General features: G+C 37.1%; 1 protein-coding gene across 1 annotated transcript in view; it reads left to right on the top strand.

Annotated features, from left to right (window-relative positions):
* The window catches only part of LOC131531030 (uncharacterized), a 43,570-nt gene extending 29,118 nt beyond the window's left edge, over nucleotides 1-14,452 (top strand). The window contains exons 3-4 of the mRNA XM_058761583.1: nucleotides 13,072-13,173; nucleotides 13,347-14,452. Coding sequence (XP_058617566.1) covers nucleotides 13,072-13,173; nucleotides 13,347-14,232 — 988 coding nt within the window. The 3' untranslated portion in view covers nucleotides 14,233-14,452. The remainder of the gene's footprint in view (nucleotides 1-13,071; nucleotides 13,174-13,346) is intronic.
* Nucleotides 14,453-20,534: the final 6,082 nt, after the last annotated feature.

Below are 20,534 nucleotides of genomic sequence, written 5' to 3'. Positions count from 1 at the left end.
GCCAGATGTAACTGGACACACACCTTCCAAAAAGTTTGACTTTTGTCTCATCAGTCCACAGAATATTTGCCCAAAAGTCTTGGGGATAATCAAGATATTTTTTGGCAAATGTGAGATGAGCCTTTGTGTTCTTTTTGGTCAGCAATGACTTTTGCCTCGGAACTCTGCCATGGATGCCGTTTTTTCCCAGTCTCTTTCTTATTGTTGAATCATGAACACTGACCTTAACTGAGGCAAGTGAGGCCTGCAGTTCTTTAGATGTTGTTCTGGGTTCTTTTATGACCTCTTGGATGAGTCGTCTTTGCGCTCTTGGAGTAATTTTGGTAGGCCGGCCACTCCTGGGAAGGTTCACCACTGTTCCAAGTTTTCTCCATTTGTGGATAACGGCTCTGACCATGGTTTGCTGGAGTCCCAAAGCCTTAGAAATGGCTTTATAACCCTTTCCAGACTGATACATGTAAACTATTTTGTTTCTCACCTGTTTATGAATTTCTTAAGATCGTGGCATGATGTGTTGCTCTTTAAGCATGCTTCATTTTGTCAGCCAGGTTCTATTTGTGATTTCTTGATTCAACAGGTCTGGCAGTAATCAGGCCTGGGTTTGGCTAGTGAAATTTAACTCAGCTTTCTAAAATAATGTGGTTATTTCATGATTTAATAGGAGGGGGCAATTAATTTTTCACATAGGGCCAGGTAGGTTTGGACAGTTTTTTTCCCTTAATAAATGAAATCATCATTTAAAAACTATATTTTGTATTTACTTGCATTATCTTTGTGTAATATTAAAATTAGTTTGATGATCTGATTTTTTTGTGTGACAAATATGCAAGAAATAAAAAATAAAAACAGGAAGGGGGCATTTATATATAAATGCCTTTTGTATTTTAATCCAAAAGTATAATTAACATATTTATGATGGGGATGAAAATATGCTTAATTGCCCCCTCCTGTTAAATCATGAAAGAACTGTGATTAAACACATTATTTTAGAAAGCTGAGTTAAATTTCACTAGCCAAATCCAGGCCTGATTACTGCCAGACCTGTGTATATATATTTTTTTATTATAAAAATGTCAGGATTCAAACCTATCTGCTTACAAGCTAAACAAAATATTTGGCTTACATTTGGTCTTACATTTCTATAATGAACTACAAAGTTGTTAAAGAGTGTTTTTATTCTTCAGCTTGAAGTGAAAATACATCAATGACATGCAAAGGAACAACCTTAGAGTGACTTATCAAAACCAAAATGAATGATTTTAACGGCACAAAGCAAGATGAATTAAGCTGAATCTAGAATAAGTGCACAAATTCATCTTATCTCATGTTTAAAACATTCTGAGTGGCACCTTTGCGGAGGGTTACACAATAATGCTCACCGCTGAATATATAAATTTGGTGTTAAATACCTTCTTTAAAAGCCAAAGAGAGCTAATACAGGCAGAAAGAGGAACAGAGAGAGACAGAGAATGACAGATTGATGAACTGGTGGAATTAATGAGATGTTGACACACAAGAGGTCAAACTCTTGCAGTGGAACTTTAACAGCAAAAGCGATATGCAAATTCTACATGAATATTCTCTTGTCTTTTTTTCTCTCTTTCATGCTTAATGGTAATGGATACCCCAAGGGAAACCATAAATCTTGATCTTCCTCTGACTTATGGAAATATGTTCACCCTAATGAACTGTCGATTTTCAGCTGGCAAACACGTAAAGTGTGACTGCTAATCTTGATGAGTTAAAAATGTTGTTTATTTTTCACTATGCAAAGAGGAACTGTAGTTATTTTTCAGTAGGATAATCTGATGATGATCTTCAAACATTTTCAGTCGTATTATCCTGGAGGAATCATGTTTGTGTACTTTTAGAGCAGTTATATTGATCTGAAAAGGAACTTGAAATGTATTTTGTGACCAATATGCTGCTCAGCGATGCACAACACAATGGAATTAATAAGACAAACATATTTTTCAAAGTCACCACAGAGGCACTGAGGACAATACATTAGTTTGACTACTTATGTATTCCATTCATCCGTGGCAGTTTCTCAAGATTGTGCTACCATAAATATGAAACAATTTTCCTCAGAGAAAACACACACAAACAGAAACACACACACAAAGACTGACCCAGTTGCTACAATTAGGACAGAATAAGGACACAGTCTGCTTATGCACACCCTGAATCTGTCCATCCTGAATTTAAGATTCACGCCTTTTGCACAGGAATCTACTGGCTGCACGGCAGCTTGGCCTTCACATTTCAACATTTTAGACAGACTACAACTCTTTACAACTCTACAGCCTAATGCAGCGTGCCATACATTGATCAATTTTACACCATGTTTGTTCACTTAGGCCAAGGTTTCTTTCTCTATTTCTGTCATCTGATGGTCTTTGAGTTTCTTCACTGTCACCATTTGGCCTGCCTAGTTGGGGATCTGAAAGACATTTAACTTTCAGTAATTTATCGATATGGCCACATTGACACCATCAGATGAGAACAAAACTTGAACTAAGCTGGATGTTAGCACTGTTGTTTTCTGTAGAGATAAAGCTGACACATCGTGCAGCATAGACGCTGATATTTAACTAAATTGTTTGACCGAAGTACCACTAATGATAAATACTAAATGTCAAACATGGATGAAGAGAGACTGTGGAGTTTATCTGACACCATTTTCAACTAAAAATGGAAAATATTTTATGCTTTTTGACCATTAATTTACATAACAATGGTATTTTGGGGGCCTGGAAATTACCCACAAACTGGAAGATTGATGCAAATTTTTGAAAGAGATACCATTAACATTTCTATGTAAACTACAATAATGCAAATTTGTGAAAGCGATAATATTATGTACGTGTTACAGTGCAGTCTATATGTATGTTTGTAGGTGTGTTGTGTTCCTTTACAAAATGGCATACATGTGAATGGGCAAAGCTTTTAAAACAGGCAAAGGAAAAACTTTTCCATTTTTAGTACATCATTATCATGTAAATGTATCATTAGAATCAAATTTTATAAGACAAATCACTGAAGTTCCACAAGGAAAACCATTAAAAAACATTGTGCATTGTGAAGTATCACGGAAATAATGAAAATGCAAGGTACGTGTTCTTAATTTTACACACTTTAGTTGCAGAGCATCCCGAGAACACCAGAGCGCGCAAACAGAGAGAGCACAATATACGCCTCAATAGCGCCTTCCGCGCAAGTTGAAAATTCTCATGACCAGGGCTCTCCCTGGTAGCCCTTCGGGCAGGTACTCTTCAGATTTTGGTAGCCTGAAAATTAATTTAACTAGCCCGAATTAAAAAATTACTATTTTATTTTATTTTATATTTAATATAGAAAATGAGATAGGAGTTTAAATGTCAATCAAAAATATTTTCAATACACAAATATCAACAAATAATGAGGAAGGAATTTTATTTCACTATTTACAGGGTATCTGCAGAATTTTAAAAAAATATATTTAAGGCAATTTATGACCCATTTTAAGAGCTGCACAAGTAAAATGAACACAGAATGAGCAGGGTTGGACAATGTCTATGGTAACATACAGTTTTGAGCCATAAAATTACATGATTTGCAGTTCAGATACAGGTTTTCACAAAAACAAAAATCTTATACAACAGCGTTTCAGGCTATAGACAGTTTTTATGAAAAGGGATCAATCAAACATAAATTGTTAATTTAAAACGTATAAATATTACTGTCTTAATTGTTTAGATTTTTAGAAGGCACATCAACTTCTTTCTCATTTACAACTCTATGTGTTTGTTGCGTAAAAACATGAGTTGATATTTGCATTGATCTGACCATAAACAGCAAGAAAGGCTTTTTGGAAATGTAGATTCACTCTCTGCCACGAGGTGGCGCTTTAGGAGCACTGAAATATTGCGGTTTCCCCGGAAACGCTGTACACAAAGCAGCTCAGCGCTCATAAACGCTGCTTTATCAGGAATTATAGGTAAAATGAAATTAAAATGCCAACGTTTCTGAGGACAGTCGGTTCCCTTCAGATACATTCACATAAAGACATCTGCGCCGCGTTTTGACTTGAAACGTGCAGCGCTCATGTTTATTCAACGACATCATTGCCTTTTGAAGTTTAATCCTGCCGTATCGCGACTCTTGTCTTTCCGTCCCCAACTGTAAGACCTCTAGAAATTATAATTAAGACATTTCTTATACCATTTAACGTATTTAAAACTTTTTATGGCCTTAAGTTTGATACAACTCACTTTCAGAGTTTATAAGGACCCGTGGGAGATCTGTATTTAAGGAGCCCGTCGGGCAGGCAGTGATACATTTTGGTAGCCCGACTGGAAAACACAATAGCCCCGGGACGTCGGGCTAGCGATTTTGCAAGCCCTGATGACGCATTGTCGTGCAAGCCAATCAACGAAAAGCTTATTGACGCGTCTGGTTGTGTCAGAAAATGGAGGAAAGCATTACGTGATGTTTTTCTTTGTGCGAGTGACATGGCGTGAGTGCTAAGGCGATGCGAATATTCACTTATACACACTTTTGGTGTGAACACACCATTAGGACTTCACATGCAACTGGTTGGTCTATCCTGAAAAATAAGCTTTTTAATGGTATTTAAGCATAATAAATTTATTTATTTATGATTTATGAGGCAATTTATGTCAGATTTTGAAAATACGTAATTTGTGTCGCAAACAAAACATTTTTTTTTTAAATTTCAAGATTTGTCCATTCAAATAAATAGGACTTGGATGCCCAGAATAGCTGCCTGGAGGTGTTGCAAATATGGGCAGATTTTCTTAGAGAGGGAACCATTGTAATTGGATGTGTTGCATGACTGATACTGCTGTGTCGTGTTCAGTTTAAACAGACCATGGAATCCCGTCGAAATGTGCCTGGTTAGATCACAGTGTTACTGTTGATCCCTGATAAACAGCTTTAAATTGCAGCTCGTGTCTTTGTCATAATACTGGTTTTAAAAGCCTGTGGCTGGGTGAGTAAATTGTACAATTAGGCATTTACAAAAATAACAGGGTGACATGTCTAAACAAACCCACAGGAATCTGAACACATGTGCTCAATAGCAGCCGTGCGAATAGCACTGCGATTAGTGACATAAACAACATCAACAAGCACTACAGGATTTTACACGGTGCTTGCTATTGTGCCCAGCAGTATGAATGGATTTTGGGAAATGCATCAGAACTCCATTTCGTCTCGAGAAACAAAGCTGAACCGCTGACCTCCGCTCTCCTCTCTCTCAATTTTCTCTTTCTCTTTTTTTTTTTTTTTTTTGTCCTGCCCAACTCTATCGATTGAGGCTCTCATGGAAAAATCCAGCATCGTAGGTCTGCTACCCTGACCCTGTTCGCTCTTTCTTTCTATTCCTCTCTATATCTTCCACACATTATCTCTTGTGTCCTAAAATACCATCCAGTGAGGAAAGGCCTTTTCCTGGATGAAAGAATAGTTTCCAAAGTTGGAATGCAAATGGATAGATAGATAAATATAGATAAAAAGACAGTCATTCTGCTGTTGTTTTTTTTACAATCTGTGGGCATTGTTCACCTCTTCCCAATGAATTCACAGGTCACCAGTTGTACCAGTATACCAGACTTACACTGGAACACAACAAATTTGCATAAGCCTACATTTCCGGTTTCCTTCCTTTGCATGCATATGAATGAAAGTCAATGGAATAAAAAGTGTAATGTGACCACCCCTTACTCCAGATGGAGAGACTAAGCTGTCATCACAGCGACAATGCAGATGAGACAGGTCTTAAAAAATTCATGCTGGCTATGGAAAATAGTAAGAAAAAAAGCAAATTAAAAATTAAAATCTCAACAGCTACGGCATAACAAAAACATCTGTGATAACACTTTAGGCGCTTGCTGATAATTCTCACTCCTTTCTAAGACCTTTTTGCACAGTTTTGTTGTTTTGTCACAGAATGTGATTGGTACTGTAGATGTTTTGTTGTACCAGCAGTTCTGTCTGAGAATTTTTATTATTATTATATCACTGAACTGTCTACATAAAATTCCTTATTCATTCATAAGGTAGTTTGAATGCTTAATGTTTATCGATACTCTTACTAGTGGTGTTTTCTAAGGCAAGAATCACTATTACTTATGCTCATACTTGGGGTTAGAGATTTGAACAGTACTTTTTAATTTTGGCAGTTTATCTCTTGTGTGGGTTGTTATTTGTGGTTTGTTCGAGAAGTGTGCTGTAAATGATTGGAAGATTTTACAGCAACACACTGGCAACCGCCATGAACATGCTAAAAATTGCATAACAAAATGCAGTACCCTGTGAACCATTCACAAAAGTCGAACAATTGCATAGCAACATGTTATGACAATAATCGCATAACGAAATGTTAATAACTATTTTAAATACCCTAACCTCTGTATAGGAACACACTGACAACCACATTCACACAGAAACAAATAAAGTTAGTCTCGACATTTAAGTAGATTTAGTTACTCACAACACCTAAGCAACTGCTTAGCAACACCCTGTCAACCATTCAGAACACCTCAGCAACAACACAGAAACACCCTGTCAAACATAGTTGTGTAACGTGTCTGCCCCGTCTGAAGTCCCCGTTGTCCTTATTTGGTTTAGTTCCGTTCCTTGTTAGTTAATTATCTGTCATTGTCCCCACCTGAGTTTGATTACATTGTTTGCTCTTTTGTTCTCTCTCCTTTATAAGTCCTCAGTTCTCCCTTTGTGTTTGTCCGTTCATAATGTAATAAAGTGGGAAAAGTGAGTTGATGCCGTTTCGTTTTCCTGCCTTTCATTTATATTCATTCATATTTACTACAACCACACGCCCCGTAACAAGTTGCATAGCAACATTAAAAAAAATTCACAACACTAGCAACTGCATAGAAACACCCAGTCAACCATTTAAAAAAACTAAGCAAAATAATTGCATAGCAGAGTGCTAGCTAACTTAGCCTCAACATTGTATATCAATTTTATTTGGTGACTCAACACCAACAACTGACAATCACTGACAATACTTTAGCAACTGCCTAGCAACACCCGGCAACCACATAATTCCCTATCAACCGTAACTGCATAGAAATATGCTTAAAACTACTCACAACAGTTTAGCAACTAAGTAACTGTGCTAACATTCTAGTGAATATGGTGACTCACAACAACTTAGCAAAAACATAGCAACACCTTGTCAATCATATTCATATAGCAACTCCTAAAACCACTCACAACCCTTTAGCAACTGCATAGCAACACCTTTTCAACCATTACAACACCCTAAGAACTGCCTACAGTAACATTTAAGTGGAATTACCAAGTCCACAACACCTTTAGCAACTGTATAGCAACACCCTGTCAATCGCATTCACATAGCAACCCCCTAAAACTCCTCACAACCATTTAGCAACTGCATAGCAACACCTTGTCAACCATTACAATACCCTTAGAACTGTTTACACTAACATTTAAGTGGACTTGGTAACTCACAACACCTTTAGCAACTGTATAGCAACACCCTGTCAATCACATTCACATAGCAATCTCCTAAAACTACTCACAAACATTTAGCAATAGCATAGTGACGCTGTCAATCACATTCACATAGCAACCTCCTAAAACTACTCACAACCATTAAGCAATAGCATAGCAACACTCTGTCAATCACATTGACATAGCACTCCTTTAACCCACTCACAACACTTTAGCAACTGCATAGCAACACCGTTAACCATTTACAACATCGAATCGCATAGCAACATCCTAAGCAAACAACCTCAACATTTAAGTGTATTTGGTGACTCACAACACCTTAGCAACCACATAGCAACACCCTTGTCAACCATCCATAATACCCTTACATAACTTTTCCATGTGAATACGTAGAAGTTATCAAGTTATGAACTGATGTTTTTAAACCGAGCTACTGTCTAGAGTTTCTTTAACTCCCTGCGCTAATGAAATTTAAGACTGATATTGCGAGGCGGTCCACGCACACACCTGAGAAAATTAATACGTGTATATAAGCAGAATGATGACTAGATGGGTTGCGAGTCTGTGTGGAAATACTCATTTGCCAATTTGAGAGCTGATCTTGGATTGAGTTTCTGTCAGTCTGGATCAGTTGTAGCTACTTTGAGCAGTTTGGCGATGAGCGAAGCTGATCTGATTCCAGCACCCGTAGTCGGCTTTGTAAACACGGCCTCTAGTCTCTGGGTAGCAGTTATTCACAGCGACAGATGGTGACACTCAAAACTCCCTTAGTCTCTCTGTTCTAGTCTTCCGTTGAGACGAGCCCCTCGTGCTCTCTCTCTGGATGTTTGCAATAATTAATCGGACTAAATGTCAATGCCCACTGGCTAGAGAGTGTGAGATTACAGACACCATCATTTAGCAGGTCATGATTTTGATAAGGGCAATTAGACAACAAGCTGCTGGAGAAAAATCAATGTGCCATAGTCACGGCCTGGCGAGAGAGGCGAGAGCGCTTCAGACCACCCTTGCACTCTAGGTTATGCCACCAGGGGCTTGATAACACACACATGGAAATGACACTTTTGCTTCCCACAGCTACATACCACAAGAAAATACTAATGCAACTGGATATCATTCTTCAATCTAAATGTTAAAGGTGAAGTGTGTAATTTCTGCACTACCAAACATAACTGCAAAAATTAACTGGTTGGGCAAACAGGAAGTCTACAAAATATATATATATTTTTTTAAATTCAATTTAACATATTTTTAAATATTTGAAATATAAATATAAAAATATATATGAAAATATAAATTATGCATTTATATATATAATAAAAATACATAAATCTAAATATTAAATCTAAATGTTATATTTATAAAAGTAAAGAAATTTGAAATTTAAAGAAATTTCAGCATTACAATGCAGCCACGTTCACACAGCAGCAGAATATGGTTGTCAGTTCTTTATTGGAGTCTACAATACAGTTACATTCCCACATAGTATGGTTATTTACAACTGCATTGGTGGATTTTGGTAGTGTGGCGGATAGCAGATTTCGATAGTGACTGTGAATTTGTATCATGATAATTGTTTGTTTTGGATCTTGGTTATTCCGTCTAAATGATATTGGATGCGAGACAGATGAGGTTTTGTTTTTGAATGCAATAAGCACTAAGTGAAGCAGATCAATAAATCCATTCCGTTGACATATTAATTTCTGAGCCCCAGTATTTCAGCAGCCAGCATAATCAATTCAGCAGTAACAATTCAGGAGAGATAGCCGACAATACAGTTGTGTGTAATGAATGCAGAGTCAGTACAATAGAGATTATTGCATTTTCCTGAACCTCTTCATCTCTTCACCCTTCTTCATCTTAGAGTCACACTTTACAAAGCCAAGCTTAACCCTCTGGTTTAGCATTTCATCAAACTAGGCTTCTGATATTGACCTTAGAGAACAAAGTTTCACTGAAATGCACACGTTCAAGAAAAGATGGCATTGACATCTTTGGATTTGGTGAAATGGCAGGACCATCTTTGGATCTTTCAGGCGTAATCCTGTTAAAACTTTCACCTTCTGTTGCAACATACGAATAAGGATTTGTATTTGTGTGTGTTTTTGGGACTAAACCCACACACTCTCAAATCCACGGAGAAACATATTACAATGCATTTCATTGTTGAGTCTCATAAAACCTTAGAAACCAGATATCAATGCCCTGCCAACCAATGATCATTCTAGACACCACATATCAATGCTCGAAAATTATTAGCAACTGCTTGGAAACACCCTGAATGTCACTCAGAACAGCTTAACAAACTGCATAGCAACACCCTAACAATTGTTTAGCAACATGCTACAAAGCACTAAGAATCTTAAGCACTAAGAAACTTCATCTCCTGAATCGCAACACCCTGGCAACCACTCAGAATTTATTAACTGCATAGAAACAACCTAGTAACCAGCCACAACACCATAAAAATTGTATTGTGACTTGGTAAAAAACAAAAAAACACCCAGAACACCTCAGCAACCAGATAATGACACCCTGGTAATGCTTAAAAACAACAACTCAGTAACTACAGAGCATTACCCTGGCAACCACTCAGAACACTTTGTCAGCTGCACAGCAACGCCCTGGCAAACACACACAACACCCTAAAGCAGCATGCTAAGAAGCACTCAGAACACTTTATCTCCTGAATCGCAACACCCTGGCAACCACTCAGAACACTATATAAATTGCATAGAAACACCCTGGTAACCACTCAGAACACTTTATCAACTGCATAGCAACACCCTGGCAACCACCCACAACACCCTAACAACTGTATAACAACATGCTAAGAAGCACTAAGAACACTTTATCTCCTGAATCGCAACACCCTGGCAACCACTCAGAACACTATATAAATTGCATAGAAACACCCTGACAACCAGCCACAACACCATAAAATTGTATTATGACATGTTTAAAAAACAAAAAAATGAAAACACCCAGAACACCTTAGCTATCAGATAACATCACCCTGGTGGTCGTCACACCTTGGCAACTGGAAAGAAGTACTCTGGCAACCACTCAAAACACTTTATCAACTGCATAGCAACACCATGGCAACCACCCACAACACTCTAACAACTGTATAGTAAACTGCTAAAAAGCTTTTAGAACCCCATAGCAAATGAATAGCAACACCCTGGCAACCACAGTCTCTAACAATTGTATAGAAACATACTGAAAATATCCAGAACACCTTATCAACCACATTGCAATGCCCTGGCAACCACCCACAACAGCCAATCAATTGTATAAGTACCAAAAAAAAAACACTTTGAACCCCATAGCAACTGTGTAACAACACCATGACAACCACTCAGAACACCTTAACAGTTGTATAGCATCATGCTAAAAACCATTCAGAGCACTCTAGTAACTGCACAGCAACACCCTGGCAACCACCCAGAAAACCCTAACAACCACATAACAAAATGGTAAACAAATTAAATTGGCCTGGACATTTAAGTGCATTTGGTAAATGGCGTCACCATCTTTGGATCATTTTAGGCGTAATCCAGCTAAAACTTTGAATGTCACCTTCTGTTGCAACATACGAATGTGGATTTATTTTTGGTACGTTTTCAGGACAAAAATGAGACACACACACACAATCAAAAGCATTGAGCATGTCTAGTGCGTACTTCATCCCATATTGTCTTTTACATCAAGGTCCTTTGTCTTTTACATAAAGAAAACAAGGTTTGTTTTTCTCGTTTGTGTGAAAGTTTAGAGTGATTTATCGAGGCTGAACATGCCTGTGTTTAACATTCAGGGTAATTAGATCCTAATGCAACCGATGTCAGCACAAACATGTTCTCCTGTTTCGAACATGGAAACAGCACGCATACTGAAGATGTCGAGGGTTGCTGAGCAGGTTTGTATGTAAAGGTCCACTGAGACATGGGACAATTGGATAATGGGTTTTATTTTAATGTACACACATTAAAAGGACAGAGCTCTTATGCTTTTAGAAGTGTGTGGAAGTTCAGACAGTGTGTCTGCATGTGTCAGCACCTGTGTGTGTGTGTGTGTGTGTGTGTGTGTGTGTGTGTGTGTTTCTCACAATGTGCATCATGCTTTCGTCCCTGTTGCTGGGACAGCGTCGGCCCATTAGTGCATTCTCCTCCATCCAGCTTGAGGAATTTTCCCAGCATGCATCTGAGGATGATGGGACCTCAGCAGGTGCTCTCGTACCAGTAATCTCAGCTCAATGACTAGAGAGCGAGACAGACTGAGAGAGAATGATAAGCTGAAAAAAAGACAGCAGAACACATTTGCATCAGCGTGACGTGTCAGTTAAGTATCTATTGCAGAAAAATGTATTCCAGGTGTCCTTGAAATACACACCCACAGAAACCAATTATTGCTTTACTACGGTACTTTACTTCTATCCATCCATCCATCCTTCCATCCTTCCATCCATCCATCCATCCAACCGACAGTCTATTTTTCCATCCATCCATCCATCCATCCATCCATCCATCCATATGTAACCTGGTGGACATTAAAATGAGCGAAAAAAAATCTTGGAGCCATATTATCATAGATATTAGATATTAGTTTTGTTTTGTTTTTGCTCTGTTTAATGTTTTATGTAGTTTGTATTGTGTTTTGTTTTTGCTTTGCTTTTTGTCGCGATTGTATTGTTTTGTTTTTGTGGTAACACTTTACAATACGATGACACTAATATGCATTAATTCATGCTTAACAAATGCACAGATAATCATGAGTTAATGTGTAAGTCATGAATAACTAAACCATGTATTAACAATTACTGCATCAGCAACAAATGAACATTCGATATGATTCATAGAGTAAGTAATCAATCAATTGTTATCAGTTAAATGCATCATAATATATTAACTACCTAATAACGTAAATTCATATGTGACCCTGGACCACAAAACCAGTCTTAAGTCGCTGGGGTATATTTGTAGCAATAGCCAAAAATACATTGTACAGGACAAAATTATAATTTTTTCTTTTATGCAGTAAAAAGTAAAGATCATGTTCCATGAATATATTTTGTACATTTCTTACCGTAAATGTATAAAAACGTAATTTTTGATTAGTAATATGCATTGGTAAGAACTTCATTTGGACAACTTTAAAGGTGATTTTCTCAATATTTAGGTTTTTTTGCAGCCTCAGATTCCAGATTTTCTAATAGTTGTATCTGTCACGAATCTGGCCTATGAACTTCCATTCACCCACCACCAGAGGTCACTCGCTCACCATTTTGTGAACGAATTCTGGTGCGTCCGCCATTACCGTCATAGACGCGGTGCCGCGTTCCTCTGCCGCGACACCCACAGTAAACAGAGAGTCAGCACACAGTAAAGCATAGTCCATAAAGTCCTTTAACGTACAATCAAACTTCCCTTCAGGTAAACATGACTTAATGGTCTCATTTAATCCGAAGTGAAAAATGTCTTTTAATACAACCTCATCCAAGGGTACCCTATAGTATAACTCACAGAATTGAGTGACGTAATCCTCAATAGATGAATTCCCTTGTCTCAGGTCGAGCAGCTGGTCGAAGGGGTCCATACCTGGCCAGGGTTCCGTAGAAAAGCCGCTGGATCCTCGTGTGGCTGAGTATTCTGTAACGTGGCTGAAATGTCTGTCAGTCAAGTTTCCTTTAATGAGTCTGTTTTTGAATTGTCTGTTTTGCCAGTTTCTGTCACTAAACTGTCTGATTCAGTCTCTGTCAATGCACCAGATTTTGAGTTATCTGTCAGTCCTATTACAGTCAAAGAACCTGATTATGGACTGTTTGCCCACTTGGTTGTCATCAGGGAAAATGTGGATGGACTTCCTGTGTTCCCTGCCTCAGTGTTTCCTAGGTCCCAGTTCTTGCCGTGGTGGTCTTCTGCTCCGACTGTTCCATCTGCTCCGCTGTGGTGGTCAACTGCTCCGGTCTGGTGGTCATCTGTTCCACCATGGTGGTCTTCTGCTCAGATCTGGAGATCTTATGCTCTGCCGTGGAGATCTTCCGCTACGCCCTGGTGGGCTCCTGCTCCGTCTGCTCTGCTGTGGAGGTCTTCTGCCCCGTCTGCTCCGCCCTGTTGGGCTCCAGTCCTGTCTGCTCCGCCTTGGTGCCCTGCTCTTCCGGCTTTGCCTCAGTTCCAGGTCTCTTCACTTCCTCACGGACCTGGCCCTCCGTCCCTCCCCCTGTTCCGCCTCTGCTCCACCACCCTCCTGGATGGTGTAATGTTTGGAGCATCTGGAAGCCGAGTATTGTATGCACTTATCCCTCTCCTAGCGATAGCTACTCTACAGAGCCCATGTAGTTTTCTTAGTCTTGCCTTGCCTGTTTTCCTGTGCTTTATTCTAGCCCGTGTTTCCTGGATTAACCCTTTCCGTGCCATTCCGTGTTTCTGTTCAGTTCCTGTATTGTCCTGCGTTTTTCACTCCCCTAGTGTTAGCTGCTGTACGGAATGTTTGTTGTTTTCTAGTCTGTGTTCCCAGTATTTACCCCTGTCTCATTGTTCGGACTCCGTTTATTGCCTTGCCTGGATTATAGCCCGTGTACCTGGATTATCTCTCTGCCTTGCCCTTTTGGATACTGTTCGCCCATCGTCGACCTTCGCTTGCCCTAGGATTACTCTTTGTCTTGTCCCTGCCATACCTGTTTGCCTTTGTTTCGACCCTGCCTGTATATATGACCATGCCTTTAAATAAAAGCTTGCACTTGGATCGGCACGTCTCACGTCTCGTCAGCCACGTTACAGTATCTCAGCCAAATATTGTCTGATCATAACAAACCATCAATGGAAAGCTTATTTATTCAGCTTTCAGATTATGTATACATCTCAATTTCGAAAAATTGACACTTAAGACTGGTTTTGTGGTCCAGGGTCACATATGTTAATTACCACATTGGGTCGAAGCCATGCCTTTAAACTTCCAGTTGTCTGCTTTAATTAATCATTAGCTAATGATTTGCATGAGTATCATTATGTTATGTCTTTACTTGTTGAGGCACTCGACTAACTAACTAATTCAAAATATAACCACAATGACATATTACTTAACAATTAGTTACAATTAGTCATGTGCCTCAACAAGTAAAGTCATAACATGATACCCATGCAAATCATTAGCTAATGATTAATTAAAGCAGACAACTGGAAGTTTAAAGACATGGCTTCGACCCAATGTGGTAATTAACATATGAATTTACTTCATTAGTTAATAAAATAAGTTATTAGGTAGTTAATATATTATGATGCATTTAACTGATAACAATTTATTGATTACTTAATCTTTGAATCATATCGAATGTTCATTAGTTGCTGATGCAGTAATCATTAATAAATGGTTTAGTTCATCATGAGTTATACATTAACTCATGATTATCTGTGCATTAGTTAAGCATTATTTAATGTATATTTGTGCAACCGTATTGTAAAGTGTTACCGTTTTTGTTTTTGCTTTTTTACTTTTATTTTTTATATTTTTCCTTTGTTTCTTTTTGTTTGTTTCTTTCTTGTTTCTTTCTTTTTGTTTATATTGTGTTGTATTTTGCCATGTATTTTTCTGTTTCACGAGTGCGCTTGCCCATCCAGTCCTGATGGTTAATGGTAAACGAACTTGGCTTGCTATCCTCAATGGAGGAACCCGAGGTGCGGCTTGAGCACCGAGTTCAACCCCCCATTGCGTTACTACCTAGAGGGAGAATAACAGAAATAGAGGAGGAGATGGGGAGGTGGAGGTGTTTTGTCATGTTTTTGTTTTGTTTGTTTTGGCTTTGTTTCGTGTTTTGCTTTGTTTTGTTTTGATTGTATTGTGTTTGGTTTTATTTTTTTATTTTATTTTTTTTGTTTGTATTGTATTTTTGCTTTGTTTTTCTGTTTTTTTTGTTTATTTCTTTTTGTTCTTATTGTGTTGTGTTTTGCAATGTTTTTCTGTTTCGTGTTTTGTTTGTATGTGTCGTTGCATTGTGTTTTTGCTTTGTTTAATTTTTTTATTTGTTTGTATTGTTCTGTTTTGGCTTTGTTACGCTTTGCTTTTTGTTTTGTTTGATTTGTGATTTGTTGTTTGGGTTTTGCTTTTTGTTTCTGTTTTTATTTTGTTTTGTTTTGAAAATACTGTTTTTGGAAGGGTCTTAGACTTTGATGCAATTTTCCTTTTTTGTCTGCTACAAATTAAAGTTGTTTAGCAATTTATAATTTATTCCTTAAAACCTGTAAAGTAGCCTAAAGTGGATCCCACTGTTTTTGTTATTTGCATAGATGCTTTGCCATTACATTGTATAAGACACTCATGCCAATAAAGCACTTTGAGAAATTAAAACAGAAATTTTAAATAGGAGAGAGCGTTAGAAATACAGAAAGTGAGAGGTCAGTCCTCATCTTAGTTGCACACGCACACTGAATTACAGAAGTGTGCCGAGACAAAAGAACCGAGCAAAAAGAGACACTCTGACAGCTGAGAGGATGATTGTCATGTCACCATGTCCCTCCTCCATCTTGATCTTTTTTCTATCTGCTCTACTGTCTCTCTTGTACACACGCAGTTGTTGAAGATGAAGATGACTCACAGGTGTTAACGTGGGAGGAGTGGCACATGAGGTCAGCAGTATCTCTCTGCCTTCATTACCGATTACTTACACACACCACTGCTCACACAATACCTCTCACTCACACACACACACACACACACACACAAACTCTCTCTCTCTCCAGCCATACACACGTTATTTAAATTCTCCATGCACACGTGTCTCTTGGCCTATACATGTATAGGTCACTATATCTTGTAAAATACCATTATGTTGAGGTATGTATACTCAAAAAACAAAATGGCCTAAATTTAACATTTCTGTATTTGAATCGCATATGAAATTTCCATCCAGTTTGTCCATTACACAAACTAAATATTTTTGAATTTTGATTTTAAATGTTTTTTTTTGTTTGTTTGTTTGTTTTTGTTTTTATTATGTATGCATGCATGCATGCATGTGTTTATTTATTTATTGTTTGTTTGTTTATTAATAAACATGCTGGCCTGGCAGATTAACATACCAGTTAACCTGGTAAAAAAGAAAACATTTTTCTTATTGTTTTTAAATATCTTAAAAAGTAAATATAGTTTTTGTTTGATTTCTACAGTTTTATCTATGTCTCTTTTGGTATTTGGTACCAGCAACATACACTTAAATACAGATATAACCACTACCACTTTTGATAGACAAGACTTTTTTGTCATACAGGTACAAATTTAACATAATTTTTAGACAGATGAATAAAAATTAACATAATGAATAATAGGGGGACGGGATGAAGGTCTAGGGCCCTCTACTGTCTGAAATAAATACTGCATCTTAAAAAAAGATCTACACCTGGTGCTTTATCAACTCCATTATATTATATTTGCTCTTTCGCTGTTCTTTTTCTTTGAAACATCAATCAAATGTCATAATTCTTTAAATCAGTGGTTTGTGGAAATCAAAATGGAATAATAAAAGTCAAATGTTAAGGGTCACTCTCTGACTATAGGACAGATTGAACTGCGTAATGCAAAACCATTTTATCAGCATTTTATTATAGTTACGCTCAATAGTTCAAGCCTGTTATAGGGGGGAAAAAATCACATAAATGACCTGCAAAGTATATGTTTCAGTATAATGCCATGCAATCTGTCAAGGTAAAGGAACACTTTGGATAGAAAAATATTGAGATGTAGCAATAGCTGAATAGCATTGATTATGTTTCAATCCTGAGGCTCTGAGTCTGAACCCACCTGAACCTTGTCAATGTCCATTTCTACTTAGCAACTAAGTACAAACACATTGTACTGTCACCATCTGTTGACTTGTTAGCGAAGCAAGCTGACCTGTGCGTTGAATGCAGACATATGGTGAGGGTGGAGTAATAGATGGAAATTGTAGCTTTTAGAAGATGTTACACAACATGATCTTTACTAAGAAATGCCAAACAGCATTTATTGGAAACTGCTGAGATAATGATAGCTGTTCTTCTGGAATTTAAAAACAGTCATCGAGAAGTGAAAATGTGGGCCAACTAACCATTCGTCTGGGATGCTGGAGCACGGGATGGATGGCAGAACCTAATAATGATATATTTACTATATTTTCACCAAGCATGTCAAAAATATGGGTCACCTTTCATGCCAAAATAAAAATAATAATGAGAACACAAAGAGGAAGAAGTAGAAGAAGAAATCACAATTAAAAAAGAGAGGTAGAAGAAGTTTATTTTAGGGCCATAAATATAAATTTATATTATTATTATTATTTTTGTTATTATTATTATTAATATTATTTAAATATTAAATAATTTTCATTAAAAACAATTACTCCCAAAATTAGGCAAAATTAATAAATAAATATATGTTACTATATGTTAAATAAGTATATATTACAGCAAAATAAAAAATAATATTTGATTTTTTATAAATACAATAAATGACGTATTGCAACACAAAATTAATAATAATAAAAATTTCATTTTCATTTAAACTTTAATTGACATTTTTTCCTGTTTTACAATAAATAATTGCATTTGCAAAGCAAAATAAATAATCTGTCATTAATAATAATAATAATACAGTTTATTCATAAAAATAATAAGCATGACTGGGTCATATTTCACCACAAAAGAACAACAAACAACATTGCCGTACATTAATAAAAATAAGTATGTGTATATATATATATATATATATATATATATATATCATCCCTTTGATGCGGTGTAGTTGTCCTGTCCCCTTAGCAGAAAAACACCCCCAAAGCATAATGTTTCCACCTCCATGTTTGACGGTGGGGATGGTGTTCTTGGGGTCATAGGCAGCATTCCTCCTCCTCCAAACATGGCGAGTTGAGTTGATGCCAAAGAGCTGGATTTTGGTCTCATCTGACCACAACACTTTCACCCAGTTCTCCTCTGAATCATTGGCAAAGTTCAGACGGACTGTACATGTGCTTTCTTGAGCAGGGGGACCTTGTGGGCGCTGCAGGATTTCAGTCCTTCACGGCGTAGTGTGTTACCAGTTGTTTTCTTTGTGACTATGGTCCCAGCTGCCTTGAAATCATTGACAAGATCGTCCCGTGTAGTTCTGGGCTGATTCCTCACCGTTCTCATGATCATTGAAACTCCACGAGGTGAGATCTTGCATGGAGCCCCAGTCCGAGGGAGATTGACAGTTATTTTGTGTTTCTTCCATTTGCGAATAATCGCACCAACTGTTGTCACCTTCTCACCATTCTGCTTGGCGATGGTCTTGTAGCCCAGCCTTGTGTAGGTCTACAATCTTGTCCCTGAATTTTTACCCACTGTATATATATATACAGTATATATATATATATATATATATATATATATATATATATAAGATAAATATTTAAATTGTGATACATTTTAAAATTTACCTAATTGTCATAAAAATATTGTCATGTTGCAAAATATCTGGATAACATTTTTCTTGTGACTTCAAGAATTCTTCATAAGAATGCAAAAAGTTCTTGTTAGTTATGTAGCTCACAGAGAAATGATGAACTGATATAAACACGCATTAGCATACTAACAAACAATTTACATCTAATTTACATTTAAATGTCCTTTTGGCAAGATGAAATTCTCGCTCTCTCTTTCCAAAGGTCGTACTCTAATCTATTTTTCTGTGTGTTAAACGGTGCCATTATTTATGTTGTATGGCATGTCAACACAAACCAAATGACAGATTCAACATCTCTCTGAGACAATGTACACAATGTGCATGCATGTGGGACTTTCCCACAGCTTATGTAAACAATCCTTCATACTGGCTCTTCTCTACACGTTTACTCGTCTCAGCAGTAATAAAGAGTTTTCATGAGTCTGTCTGAACGTGTGACAGGATGTGAATGCGATTGTGTGCAGGGCTCCGAGTCTGTACGGGGCTGATGGGACACACATGGCTGACTGTGACCGTATGTTATCAGTTACACACATGACCCATGGCATGAGAGAACATGAGAGAACGTTTGCCCTAGTGACATCTTTAAGTATCCTGACACACATTTTCCATGGTAGCTATAGTTCCTGTAAGTAATAAATCCACATTAAATGAAAACAGGATCACTTTCAAACAGTGTTTAAAATGCGAGCGTGCAGAGCAGTGAAAAAATAATAGTACACACAACAAATAATACATAATGATATTAAACAATATAATAAATATTAAACAATAGTTCCCTCATTTTAGTCAAATCATATCGACAAATTAGGAGTTTGTTCCCCCAAAATATTTTAAATCAGACACGTTGTACTTGTTTTGATTAGATTCAATTTGTACATCATGGTCACGATTGTATGGAAGCTTGTTTCTGCCACGGAATGAAAATAAATAAATAAATAAAAAAGTTAATTTTGACTTTTTATCACACTATTCTGACATTTTCTCACAAGTTTTTTTCAGGATAGCGATTCAGAACTTCAAGACAAAAACTCGCAATTCTGAGAAGTAATGTTTTAATTGTTAGATATAACTTTCAGTTGTGAGAATAAAGTCATAATTGCGAGATATATAAACGTAGAATTGGTGAATATATAAACAATTCTGACATCTTTCTCTGGGTTCGAGAAAAAGTCAAAATTGTGACATATTTAGAATTGTGAGATATAAACTTAGATTTGCGAGAAAAAAACTTTAGAATTCTGAATGAATATCTCGCAATTCTGACATCTTTTTCTGGACTGCAAGAAAAAGTCAGAATTGTGACAAACTCAGAATTGTATGAAAAACATTCATAGTTGGGAGATATAAATTTTGAAATGCGAGGAAAATAGTCAAAATTCTGAATTACTATCTTGCAATTCTGAATTGCAGTTATTATTTGTTAGACATAAAAAAGCTACCTGGTCTCATGGCATTTACGTACCTGGGTGCACTTTTTAGCGTGACATGAAATATGTACCAATAAGTACATATCACTGCAGCTTCCAAAATAAATGAACACTTTCACACAAATTTACAGA

This window comes from Onychostoma macrolepis, chromosome 22 (assembly GCF_012432095.1).
Source record: "Onychostoma macrolepis isolate SWU-2019 chromosome 22, ASM1243209v1, whole genome shotgun sequence".
Classification (NCBI taxonomy): Eukaryota; Metazoa; Chordata; class Actinopteri; order Cypriniformes; family Cyprinidae; genus Onychostoma; species Onychostoma macrolepis.
The sequence above is the reverse complement of the archived record's forward strand: the minus strand, read 5'-3'. Positions and strand labels throughout refer to the sequence as shown.